Source organism: Kwoniella europaea, chromosome 1 (assembly GCF_036810445.1).
Source record: "Kwoniella europaea PYCC6329 chromosome 1, complete sequence".
Taxonomy (NCBI): Eukaryota; Fungi; Basidiomycota; class Tremellomycetes; order Tremellales; family Cryptococcaceae; genus Kwoniella; species Kwoniella europaea.
The window spans coordinates 7,092,832-7,105,565 of record NC_089487.1 but is presented as its reverse complement, the minus strand read 5'-3'; the positions used below and the strand labels follow the sequence as shown (position 1 = coordinate 7,105,565).

The window sequence follows — 12,734 nt, the reverse complement described above, 5'->3', positions numbered from 1 at the left end:
TGTTTTCATTCTGTAATCAACATCCAGGCACGGGTGTACGCACTGATCGCTTTTCACTCCTCTATTTCCATCGTCCCATAATCAACAACAACATACGACATCACCCGCCCGGCGGTACCCGATTCAAAGCACAATTCGGATCTCCTCGTGCATATGTTCAGATGTAGAAGCGAACCATGCATAATGAACCTATAAACATACATTGCAGCTATGAATCACCGTAATTTCCTCCACCGTATGCCATATCTCACATTCTATCCTCTATTCTCTCTATCGTGTATCATCACTGTATCTCCCTGTTCACTATCATCTACATACCATTGGGCACCTCACACTTCCCAAACTTGGGTTTATCACCCCCAGGTTCGAACAGACTTCTGACCGTTTGTACAGTGGTATAAGCACCTACGATCGTACCAAATACAATCAGAAGGTAATCCAAAACGATCGCTTTACGCGTTTTGGCACATGCTTTGAGATGCAACATCGGTGGATAGATGAAACATAGTGGGATGCTGAGTGATGTGGACAAACATAATTATTAGCTTAAATTCCTAGCGATCTTCAACCCTTCCAAAGTCATATAAGTTGACTTACCACGCAAAACTACCAATCAGACTAACAAACTTGTCCAACTCGCTTGATCCCGCCCAACTGAGCAAGCTGGTAAATACCACAACCACACTTCTGAATATGTTCTTCTGCCATTTGACCGAGGAGTTATGTTTACCTGATCGAGAGAAAATACCATTCTCCATGATTCGTACAGCCGGGAAAAGCTGTAATGGAATGGACAAGAGGATGGCGACAGAGTCTATTGATTTTAAATCAGCTAACGTCCTCTACGGGGTAATTTTCGATGATCAGCTGGCAAGACGGAAACTCACACAAGAATTGCACGGCCTGTACAAACTTGTCTTCCTGAGGTAGATTGACGATGACGACAGTCTGTATGTCACTTCCGTACGCAGCGTAGGACGATACCCCCGCACCTGCAAACAACACCGCAACGACGAACATGACGATGGAGAGTAATCGAGGGAATTTTTCAGGCTCTCTCATCGATTCGGTGATGGGGATGACTCTGCAAAAGCATCGAATAAGCATACCACACCTCACTGACATATACGAGTCCAAGTGCACTTACAATCCGATACCTTCGAAAGCAAATACGGCAGTACCGATAAGAAGAGGGAAGGAATTCTCGTTGAACAACTGCACATCCGCTATACCATATTTAGAAAGGACGGAACCTTCGTTGAAACCGATGTAGACGACTGATCGTATTGGGGCAATCGGTGTCAGCAAAGTATACAGGCAATAAGGATTGTATCTATCTCAGATGTAGCCATGAGACTGTGCTGGATATAAGAACAGAGTGGGTTAGATACAGATCACACTCACGTCCAATCAGGATAAAGGCATCAGCAATTAGAGCTGTACCACTCAATTTGGCCAAATTCCTGATCATCGCGAGGGGCAAGAAGATGAGCAGTTGACCGAGGATCAGCCACTTGACGGGTATATAGGTTTTACAGTCTGTTACGGCCATGAAGAAGGCTTGGAGGTTTTCAGCGATAAAAATGGTGTATGCTGAGGGGTAGAGAAGCTCAAGTCAGCTGCTAACATCGAGAACATAGCAAACAATGGACTGACAAGATATCTGAAATGGTTAGACAAGAATATCGATTTAACTTACCGGCTACAAAGCCGATTTGCGACACGGCGATACTGATCAGAATGGCGAACCTCATATACTTGCCATACAATGCGCCTCCGATGTCTATCATGAGCCAAGCAATCAGATTAGCTCTGCTCCTCCTTCATCCGGCAATAAGGACGAGATAGCTTACCTCCGAAACTTCCTGGGACATGCATATACGCTTCCACGAGAAGCAAGAAAGACCAGAGTGAGATACCTGCTATGGCGAGCATGACAATGGCAGAGAATAGGATACCTATCGTAACAAGTCAGCTGCCGACCACTTTACGGACGCATGAGATCCAGCTCACCTCCATTGAAGAATCTAAATCGCACGGTCGGAGACAGATCAGCTGAAATTCCTTCGGAGTTCATAAGACTATATATAGCTCACGCTTTGCCCATGAACAGGATACCAGTACCCACGAAACCTTTCAACAACTACGATCAAGTCAAAGATCAGCATGCGATCTCAATTACAGAGTACAAGTCCGCAATCATCGACAACTTCGCTGATGCTTGATACGTAAACTTACCATCAACAAAGCTTGAGTTGTAGTCGCCGTACCCCCACTCGCAGCCCCACTCTTGGTCCGTCTATGACGGGTCATGCTCATGCCCCTCTTCGTACTTCCCAAAAGCGGTGCTCTTTCACCTCTCGCAATGGGCAATCCAGTATCTCCATCGACCTCAGCTGTGAATGGTCTTCTGTTATATGGTCGCCCGGAGCTTGAGCCGATGGCAGGGTAAGATTCTTCGTCTTCTTCTTCAATCTCATCTTCGTCGATATCATCATCTTCGTTTAGGTCTTCACCAGCCTAAACAATAATCAGACGGGAGTTAGCATATATTCCCCAGCCACGACGGGATAGCAATTCTCTCGATTGCATCATATTGGGATCCGATGTTATAGTAGTGTTGATGAAGTGAAACGTGGGATGACTCACAAAGTGACCATAGAGGAACAAGAAATCCACAACATTTCTGACCATATTTGGTGCCTCCAGACCTTGTTCGGCAGCTCTGGTCGACACGAAGTTCCGTCTAAACCCTCCAGGTTCCTTGATATGTGCCAGAGTGGGATCCAATATCGCCGATCGGTCCAAGGGGATATGCGAGAAAGAAGCTGATCTGACGGGTTGGTCGGGTCGATGAGAGTGTTGCCATTTGTATAAGTCATGGCTGTATACTTTCACGTTAGCACAATGCACACGGTTAGGCTTGGAAATAGGATGAGAGGTCCAAGAAGCATGGTAGTAATCCGTATAAATTACTATATATAAATATCAAGTATCACTCACGTCACATCACCTCCAACGGCATCATAAGGAATAGGAAACTGTTCATTATCCTCTGTACTTCCATAACCCGATGTCACTCCACTCTCAGCAGCTCTTTCCACCGCACTCGCATTAACACTCGCACTCGCACTTCCATTACCATCCTCTTTGGTGGGGGTTGTACCTCCCACCCCACCTTCATTGGGCGTAGCAGTCTTTGACTGTTCTCTCTCTTCAGCAGAAACCAAATGTCTTCTTAGAACTTTCGCCTTTTCTTCATCAGGGATATCCGCCAGGTTCGAAAAGTTCGAGTCTCCTGCTCCACTGTCATTCTCTACTTCTTTGCCTTTTCTAGGTGTAGAAGTACCGGAATTATCCCTTGAGACAGTCGTCGGACGAGGGATATTGCCTGATGAACTCTGACGAGAGAGGGAAGGTGACAACTTAGGTGAATTGAGTGAGGTGGTCAAAGCTGATTTATTTTGAGTTGTATTACCCGACGAAACCGATGTCTTTCTACCCAGCAAGCTATCACTAGAGGGTTTAGGTGTAGGTTCCTTTCCTTGAGTAGGTTGAGCTGGTGATCCTGATCTTGCAATAGGGGGAGTCAACGCTCCTATGGGCGATTTAAAAGAGGTCGATAGGTTTGGTCTGACTTGAGAAGAGATTGATCCAGATCGAGGTGGAATGTTAGGTATGGATGGTCCACTACCACCTCCAGCACCGGCTGAAGAAGGACTGGCGGCACCAGGTTGACGAGCGAGGGATCTAGCTATGGCTGGTGAAGTGGATATGGCCGATGCTGGAGAAGGGGAGTTGGTGTTACCTCGAGGAGGGATCAGAGATGGTTCACTATTCTTTGGAGGGGATGGCATGGTGTAGTCGATATGATGCTATAGTCCCGAGTGTCGTCTATCTGAGTGGTACTAATCTGTGAGAAAGATGTATATGTTAGGCTTGATAAGAAGAGGATGTAAGATGGTAGGGGATGGTATGATATGGAATTGAATTGAATCTGTTGGTTGATGACAATGCAGTGGCCATCACCCTAAGAGTCAGATACGGCGCCGAAATCGGACCAAATTGAAAACGTAAAATATCAAATCAACATCAAATCATAAATCCTAATTACCATTAGGCCTTAGGATTATCTCTGTCTGAAATCGTAATCCTAATTAGGGATCTACCGGATCACGCGCTCTTAGAAAGTCTGAATCGGCTATGACCGTTTCGAGTGAAACCCTAATCCGGCATAAAAGCGATTGGGTGGCAAAAAGCAAATTGAGCATGCAAGCAACCTATAGAGGAGTGAGTAGTTGGTATGCGACAGATTTCGAATACTCGTGTTGGATTCCAGGACGACAAGGGGAGCGGAGCATCTGAGACTGACAATACAGTAAATTCGAATGATCAAAGGATATACAATACTGTCAATCCTGCTTATGTGGCGATAACAGGAACAGTTGTATCTTTTCTTACTGGGAATCCTTTCCATATATGTGGCTTTCTGAATGTTATTATCGATCTGTCAGGTATCCGTCTTTCGTTTTACACTGTCTACCTCACTACAACCGCAATTTCATGAACTGATCGAGCCATGTCATCTCAAGAGGGTATACTCGTTAATGCACGCAACTCTCCATCTAGCATACCATATTCTCAGCCAAATGGATGTATTTCGTGAAGTGTACTCATCGATTAGCCTTGAGGTCCCGATTGAAAACTGAATGCATAGTCTGATCCTGTCATTCCTTAGTTGACCTGGATTGCAATACTAATGACACGAGGACCGAGCATGTTGTGCTTTGGCCCGACTGACCGACCTAGATCTGATGTTCTGATCCCATCAAATGCACACACCCAGGGTTGCGCATCATTTAATTAGCGACCCGAATAGCGTCTTGTTATGAAGATAAAATCTACCCATGATGTCCAACGGCCACTGCGGATTGATGAACACGACCTTGTGGGGTCCTTTGCGCCCGCTTTAGCTTCATTGACCTATATCAGAATAGTTTGCCGGCCATAGTTTTGAATTTATATATACGACGATGCTTGCAATAATCTCTTACTTTTATTGACTCACTGTCTTCTATTCTCATGGCCATCCACAACTACCATGATTCCGAAAGCATCTTTGGTCATCCTGGCTGTGATCTATATGATCTTGCCACTCCCGGCACAGAAGATCGATGAACCCAGACCAGCATGTTCCTCATTGAACAAATGCAACTGCGAATTCATCTGCAAGACTTATGCCACCAATGCCGACGGTGAGCACTACATTCCTGCGTACTAAGCTCTTAATGTACCGCGATGTTGTTGGATGCACTGACCTCCTCCAACTGAATTTTACAGAAAACTTTGGTCTGAGTGGAAGAGATCTAGTCGAATTGCGGTGTCAAGATGGAATAACATCAACGGGGTATGATCCTTTAGGAATGGATTTATCGATGTGTCTCAGTAAGCCCTACTTCCTTTCCACTTCGAGCATTCGGTTCATCAGCATATATGAATCTCCTGAGGCTAACTGTCTGTAAGATTGTGTCAGGTTTTCAAAGCCCGGAGCAAAGACGTCCAATCAGTTGGTATACTGGTCGAACATCTGTGATTTAGCTTGGCACACCTCTACTTCCGCTGCCGTAGACGTTCTAGGGAAGACATATGTTGAGATACCTGACGGACAAGTGTCTTGTACAAACAATACTCTGTCGGCGTGAGTATCAGATGTAATCTATTACCACTCTCATCATTCATTACCTGCCCAGATCTGCGTTACAGGCATATTCGTTGTATATAAGATTCTCTGACCGTGCCGAATCACACATAGCCGCGATGACTTGTCCGCGTTTTTTCTTTTCGACAGAGTCACAATCTCAACTCGACCACTTGCAACAACTAATGACTCGCCTCAGACGAACAGACAGGCCATTGACACTTCGGCCAGGACTCAAGAGGATGGGGTCGCAACTGCTGGCAACATTCAAACCCTTTCTCAGAATAGGGTACTACCACACACGAAGCAGACCAGGCTGTTTCTCCTCTCGCCACGTCAGTAACAGGTGGGCAAACTTCGCAGACAATTCAAGCCGCCGCAACTGCCACTAAAAAGCAAAGAAAGAAGAAGACCAAGAAATGCAAGAATGATGGTAGTAAAACCATCGATATAGGGTTTTCGAAAGCGTCATTAGGGCGGGTGGCTGTAATTGTAGGCGCGATACTTTTTGGAATAATGCTATAAATGATGACCACCAATACAGTACTTCTTGATACCCATGCCAATATCTGAGATCCTAATGACTAATACAGTACCGCAAGCTGCAATACGGAAATTAGAAATGTTGTGCATGTCACCACGACTTTGAAGTCTGCTTAATGGCAATAATAACTATCTTCGTCCAGTACTTCAGTCTACTTTATCAGTTTTCGGTAGTGTCTTATTGTCAGCGTGCGAATCGTCCCCTGGGACTGAGCTATGCAACATTCGGCATTGCCGCACGAGAAGTTTCCTCCCCCAGGCATCGTGAATATGGGTATTTTTCCGGTCATATAGGAGTACCCAAATCGCTCATTTCACATAACATCCACCTACACGAGGCAAGAGGCCTGACTGACTAGTCAACCTTCTTTCTGCTGCCCTCCTTTGACCGTCATCCTGCCCTTCTCGATTCTAACATGAATACACCTGACGTCATGGAACCATGGATATGTGACCAGTGATTTGAATCATTATGAGACGTGTGTGTTCACAGATTGCTTCTGTGCCAGGTATGTCAACGAAGCCACACCATTCTTGCTCGCGATGTTCATAGACCACGAAAAGACTAATCTTGCAGAATCATAGACCCATACACAGGAATGAGGTCATTGACATCTTTCGCATCACATCGAAGGGTCTGTTATAATTCTTTTGTTTGTCCGAGGAGCAGTCAATGAAACGGTACATAAATGAGCTTCTCCACACCCTTGTTCCTCTTATGGGAAGGATCTTTGGGCCATGGTGGCAACGATCGTCAACATGGGTATATATTGCTTGTCACGGTCTCATTTGTAAACTTCGTTTTCCCCATAAAGATCAGTTGTACTCTTCTTCATTTGCACAAGCGTATTTACCTCTATCCACATATCAATATTCCAAATCTCATCGCATGTTTATCAGAAAACACGTAATATAAATCATCATGGTCCGGAAAACCGATCAATCGTCAGCATCGACTGCGCCCAATAGTGGTCACGAAGAAACTTCAAGCGAAGCTTCATTTGAGTTAATTCCAGAACTGGACGATGCCATCTCCGTTGCAGACACCGTAACCACAGGCGCTAGTACCCCATCAGTCTCAACGGCTCAACACAGTGGTGATGGCAACGTCGTCTTCGACCACGTCCCTATCCCTTCCGGCCTCGTCAGAAGAGGAATTGCCGGCTCCACCGCCACTCTGGAGGCTGGTACGGTCACTAGCTCTGGAATCGGTAGTGCAACACCTACCACATCATCTTTCGTCGACGTAGTGGACGTCGATGAACCTCTCTCTCTCTCCTCTGAACCTTGGGTTGAAATACCACCCACTGACGCCAGCTCAGTACACACGGGAATTAGCACTGCATACACTCTAATTGGTTCCGAAGATGGCTCAAACATCGGTGCTAGAAGACACAGACGACCAGTAGTCGAGCACATACTAAGTCAAAATCCTGGTGACGGTATTCAAGTAAACTCAAGTGGTTTGCCGGCGGGCAGATCTGTAGGAGACACAATCTTCATAGCTCCCCAAGCTCACCAATCCGGATTCCAAATCAACGCAGGCGGGATAGACGAAAATCAAAGAGAGTTGGTCTTGGCTGCGTTGAGCGCTCATGACGCTATGAGGAATCAATCGATGGGTACGGACGGGGTCCCTTCTTCCGCTACTCAAGGGATCGAATTTAATCCGCCGACTTATGAAGGTGAACTCCCAGATGATCCTGAAGTCTACAATCTTGATGATCTCAATCTCTCACCTGAGGCTCGTCGAAGAGCGGAAATGAGATTGGAAGAACAACAAACAGGAGTCCGAATCAGCCCTCTTGACGATGCATGGCAACAAGGTCGTGACCAGTCCGCTATGAATTCAGAGAGAGGATGTGCATCTGATACGGAAGAGCAAGTGATAGAAGAAGAATATGACGACGATAATGATGAAGGATTAGTCTTCGAAGAGCCAGTCGGAGACGAGCCTGAACCTGTCACAGTCGGTTCTGGCTCGACTGTCCATATCAATCCTATCGTGAAAGGTCAAGGGTTCCAATTGAATCTCAGCGCTGGATCGAACACCAATTCGATCTACAGGAATAACAAGGTCTCAGGCCAGGGTGGACAAATCAATGGTGATGTCACTGATCCAGCAATAATCGCCAACTTATTCAATGGTCGATGGTAATCTCGTGAACACTTACTTTGCAATAGCAAGTCGATCTTGTAGACTTGCGAAATTGAGGCGACGAGGCGATGACGAACCAATGAAGTTACATAGCGTATGGTATCAACGGTAAAGCGATGAAGCATGCAGGAAATACAGAAAACTAGATAAAAAAGATCCAATATACAATATACAATGTGTGGATAATTATCGTTCCTTGATTCATGATCCGTACGTACATCTCTGAGCCGAAAGAGATTGACCAGATGAGAACGAGTCATATCGTGATCCACCAAAAGTCCATACGGTATATGCATAAACATTCCTTCACACTAGTCGACGACTACATCATCACTATATCAATTCTGCAGCTCCATCTTATTGATTATCCTGCTCGTCATGTTTCAATAAGTCATCTATCAGTCTATCCTTCTCTTCTTCATCCAGCCTTATTTCCGGTACTTCCACCTTTCCTACTCCAATCGGTGCATCGCCAGGTTGCGTTTTGACAGCTTCGGGATCATCATGATCATGTTTCATATCTTCGTCCGCACCACCATGCCAACCACCTTCATCTACCTCTTTGTCCGTGACGGCAGGCGCACCAGCATCGTTCCCTACTGGCGCTCTAGTATCTTCCGCTTTACCTACATCACCCTCAGCATCAAGAGGGACCTCGATAGTTGATTCTTGCATCTGGACTTCGTTTTGAGGTCCGACAGGGGCAACAGTCTTGTCCTCGGCGGGTACATCAACCGCTTCAAAGGCATTATGAATAGGTTCAGGTGCTTCCTCCTATATGTACATAAAGACCAGATCAGCTATTTCTCTGCGTGAGGAGTAAGAGGAAAAAGCTGAGCTCACAACGAATGTAGTTGTGATTGCATCCCCATCAGGCACAACGTCACCTCCAATCTTGCTGCTGGGAACAGCTGGGATGGCCTTATACATGCCGAGATCTTCGTGGAAGTCGTTACTACATCGAAGGTATAAGGTCAGTCAGATCAATCATATGATCATCCGAGATACAACAACCAGTGGTTCTTACTCTCGGTTGATACAGCGAAGGAATGACTTACCAGCTGAAATCCCAAGTCTTCAACCATTTACCATTCTCACACTGCCCCTTCGTCCACGGTCCAGCATACGCAAGTGGACTCCAGTGGTTCCACGACCAAACAGCCAAGACCATAATGACAGCGGCCACTTGGATTCTCGTTCGTGGTCGGATTGTTGAAGTGATATAGTCGAACACTGTACAGAATAAGAGGACGGCGAAATACAGTGCAGGGAGATAGTGGTGCAAGAAAAGTTGTCTTTGCATTAGGAAGAAGGGCAGGTAATGTAGAGCCCAGGAAATGACGAGGTAGGCGCAAACTTCATCGTAGAATGCTATCTTGGCTGCAGGCGAATGCAAATATGAGCATTATGGTTCATCTTGAGATTGGACGATAGTAAGCTTACGTTGGTGTAAGTCCCTGTATCCCCTCTTAGCTCTGAGAACCATCAATCCTCTGATACCCAGATAAGCAACGATAGCTAGAGTGCTAGACCACCAGATCATGGGGTTACCAAGCAAGTAGACTTGTCGGTGATTCTGCACCCAGAAGTTCTGCATCATACATACGATCAGCTGAGCGACCTTAGACTCCAAACGATCCAGATAGCTGAATGCACTCACGATACCTCTCCTGAGCACAGGCCAAGATTGAGGTCTAGAGTCATAAGCGTGTCTCTCGGTGAGACCTGCATTGGTCCTCCACATCACAGCGTTGAGTTCCGAGAATTTATCGAAGAATGATGGTTTTTCGTAGTTCACCTTTTCAGCATCGAAGGGTACTGAGCATGAAAACCGTTATCAGCTGTTGCATTCTCTAAAACCCGACTATTGTTCAGGTGAAGGACAAACGTAAGACCCACGTTGAGTATGTTCGTTGGTTTCGATGTACCACAAGGAGTTCTCCCATGTTGGATTCTTATTGCATGTCACCTGGTCACAATCACCAATACAGTCAGTTTGTCTACCATCGCACATACAGACTATAGAGGTGTTCAAGTCAACTGACCTCTTGTTGTTCGAATCCCCAATCAGGTAATTTCACTTTATGAGAGAACAGATAACAACCAGTCAAAGCATGTCTCAATCTAAATTGACTTCTGAGAGCTTTCAATCGGTGTCGGGCAGTTCGATCTCTTCTGCCTCTCGTTCGATGAGCTATCTCAACTACGAAATCGTCATTGGCGTCTCCAGCGAAACTACATACAATCATATCAGCTCGACTCACTTCCATCATCAAAAAGGATTGTTATGCTGATTTAGATATGTGATACTTACCCAGGGAATCCATAACCTGAAACTTCATTTTGGAAATCCACTTCACTGACTGGCGGTCTAACATCGTGAGAGTGTAATCTCTTCTCGGTGATCAGATGTTCCAATCGGATCTTGGTACCAGTCAGAACCCATTCAGTAGGGAGGTCATCCCAAGGGTACGAAGCTGGACCGTCGGGTGCGGAAGCATTGACGATTCGCCAGACGTTGTTATCATCTCGATGTGGGTAGAGAGTGATTTGTTGTTCTATATGGATAAATTACACCATCAGCTCCGGATTGAAGGGATTCCGCCAAATCAGAGGTATTGAGGCGGTACCATTTCACTCACGTTTAGATCCACCTGGGTAAGCATGGTTGTGAGAATGCAAGTATCCTCCTTGGGTGTTGACATGTCTGATAGAGACTTTCGATCCAAGTGATACATCTAAAGAGTGAGGCGCCACCACTATGATTAGCTTCCCCGCTCATTGCTAGGTATACATGGCAAAGACCGTCACCTGAGACTTGACTCACCAGCAAAAGTATCTTCCATCCCATGTCCTTGAAGGGTGTGTTGGAACTCTGAGCTCATGAACCCATCCCCATCACCAGATTCATTCAAGATCCAAAAATGTATTCTGAACATCAACATATAGAATGTTAACGGAACCACAATCAAACATAATCCTCTAGCTGCAAAATGTCTAATCCATTGTCTTGGGGTTACTTTGAGGTTCCCAAGTAATAACCATAATTGTCTAAGTGTTCCAAATCCTACCATTGCGATAGTGAATAGTCCAACCCATTTACAAGATACTACTGCTCCCAGGGAGAGACCGGTAAGAGTGAGATTGAACCACCACGGACGAGTGAATGCTCGTCCTTCGGAATCATGATTACTGAATCTGACCCAGAACAAAGTAGTCAACCCTGTGAAGAATACTAAGAAGGAGTCTAAGAGGATTAATCGGGATTGAGTGATTAAGGCATTCTCAAACGCGATAAGAAGTGATCCGAGAATTGCTGTGGCGAGTGATAGACGAAGGGAGATGATGGTGAGGAATGTAAGCGGGATAAGAGCGAGACCGAGTAAGGCGGGGAAGAATCGCATGGTTATGTATGGAACGCCAGGTTCGATGTAGTCTCTGAACGAGTCAAAAGAAAGTCAGATCAGCAACATATATCTTGGGGAGCAGCTCGATAGATAGTGTCCCAAGTATAGAAGCACTTCGGCGAGTACTGGAAACAGGATCGTCACTCACTTTCCGATATCCTTGAAATCGAAATTCCCATCAAATCCACCTATCCAAGCACTTAGTGTAATGAGCAGCTTAGCCAGAGGCGGATGAACATCCATAAAGAACCGTCTTTTCAAGTATTTCGTTGCGAAACCACCGAAATGAACTTCGTCGAAGCTGCAGCATGAAAAGCGAGATCAGTATTTCGGTTACCAAGATAATCATCATCATCATCAACATGTTTGACGGGACGAAAGCAGTCATCTTCGAGCGGATATGGTGGATAGGATACAATTCATTGAGGGCAGGAGATCCGACTCACACTACACTATCAGGTCTGCCTAGCCTATACATCCTAGTCCACCACCCCACCAAAGTGATAGCTCCCAAAATCGCATACTCTCTCTTACCCAACTTCCCAGCTGATCCGCCCCTTCTCTTCCCGCCAAAAGCAGTATTGGTGTTCGAAGGTGGGCCAGTAGGTCCTTCGAGATGACTTCGAAGTTTCGTATCTGCATCCGATTCTACAAATGGCTTGCCTTGAGCGTGCACTGGGTGAGTGGTTGGGACTGATACAGGCGCTGAGAGGGGGTTACGACGGGTTAAAGGATTGGATTGGGACATGTTGAGCGAAGACCTCGGGGGTTAAGAGATGAAGAGGAGCGCAGTCGCCTGAGAGCGATTTCAATGGCTGGACACGATGGTGTACGTTGTGTTGTCGAGGTATGAGTCGATATAAGAGCGAGTGATCAATTCCCAATAACCTCCACGTCGTTGATTGGAGATGGAATGATGATGATTTTG

The 12,734-nt window shown here is 45.8% G+C and overlaps 3 protein-coding genes across 3 annotated transcripts; 1 reads left to right on the top strand and 2 right to left on the bottom strand.

The window, feature by feature from the left end:
* Nucleotides 1–310: 310 nt before the first annotated feature.
* Nucleotides 311–3,857, bottom strand: V865_002714 (uncharacterized protein; the record flags this gene model as incomplete). Its single annotated transcript, XM_066226513.1, has 12 exons — nucleotides 311–515; nucleotides 598–814; nucleotides 888–1,084; nucleotides 1,148–1,277; nucleotides 1,405–1,593; nucleotides 1,700–1,783; nucleotides 1,854–1,958; nucleotides 2,014–2,027; nucleotides 2,097–2,143; nucleotides 2,239–2,520; nucleotides 2,650–2,884; nucleotides 3,004–3,857. The coding sequence occupies 12 exons, from the start codon at nucleotides 3,855–3,857 to the stop codon at nucleotides 311–313; spliced, it is 2,559 nt and encodes an 852-aa protein (XP_066082610.1).
* Nucleotides 3,858–7,163: 3,306 nt separating this feature from the next.
* Nucleotides 7,164–8,399, top strand: V865_002713 (uncharacterized protein; the record flags this gene model as incomplete). Its single annotated transcript, XM_066226512.1, has 1 exon — nucleotides 7,164–8,399. The coding sequence occupies one exon, from the start codon at nucleotides 7,164–7,166 to the stop codon at nucleotides 8,397–8,399; it is 1,236 nt and encodes a 411-aa protein (XP_066082609.1).
* Nucleotides 8,400–8,756: 357 nt separating this feature from the next.
* On the bottom strand, nucleotides 8,757–12,554 carry V865_002712 (uncharacterized protein; the record flags this gene model as incomplete). The annotated part of the gene is made up of 12 exons (XM_066226511.1): nucleotides 8,757–9,173; nucleotides 9,243–9,354; nucleotides 9,458–9,779; nucleotides 9,843–9,990; nucleotides 10,060–10,217; nucleotides 10,299–10,368; nucleotides 10,445–10,634; nucleotides 10,714–10,957; nucleotides 11,042–11,137; nucleotides 11,227–11,837; nucleotides 11,955–12,107; nucleotides 12,253–12,554. 12 exons carry the CDS (start codon nucleotides 12,552–12,554, stop codon nucleotides 8,757–8,759), a joined length of 2,823 nt encoding a protein of 940 aa, XP_066082608.1.
* Between the last annotated feature and the right edge of the window lie 180 nt (nucleotides 12,555–12,734).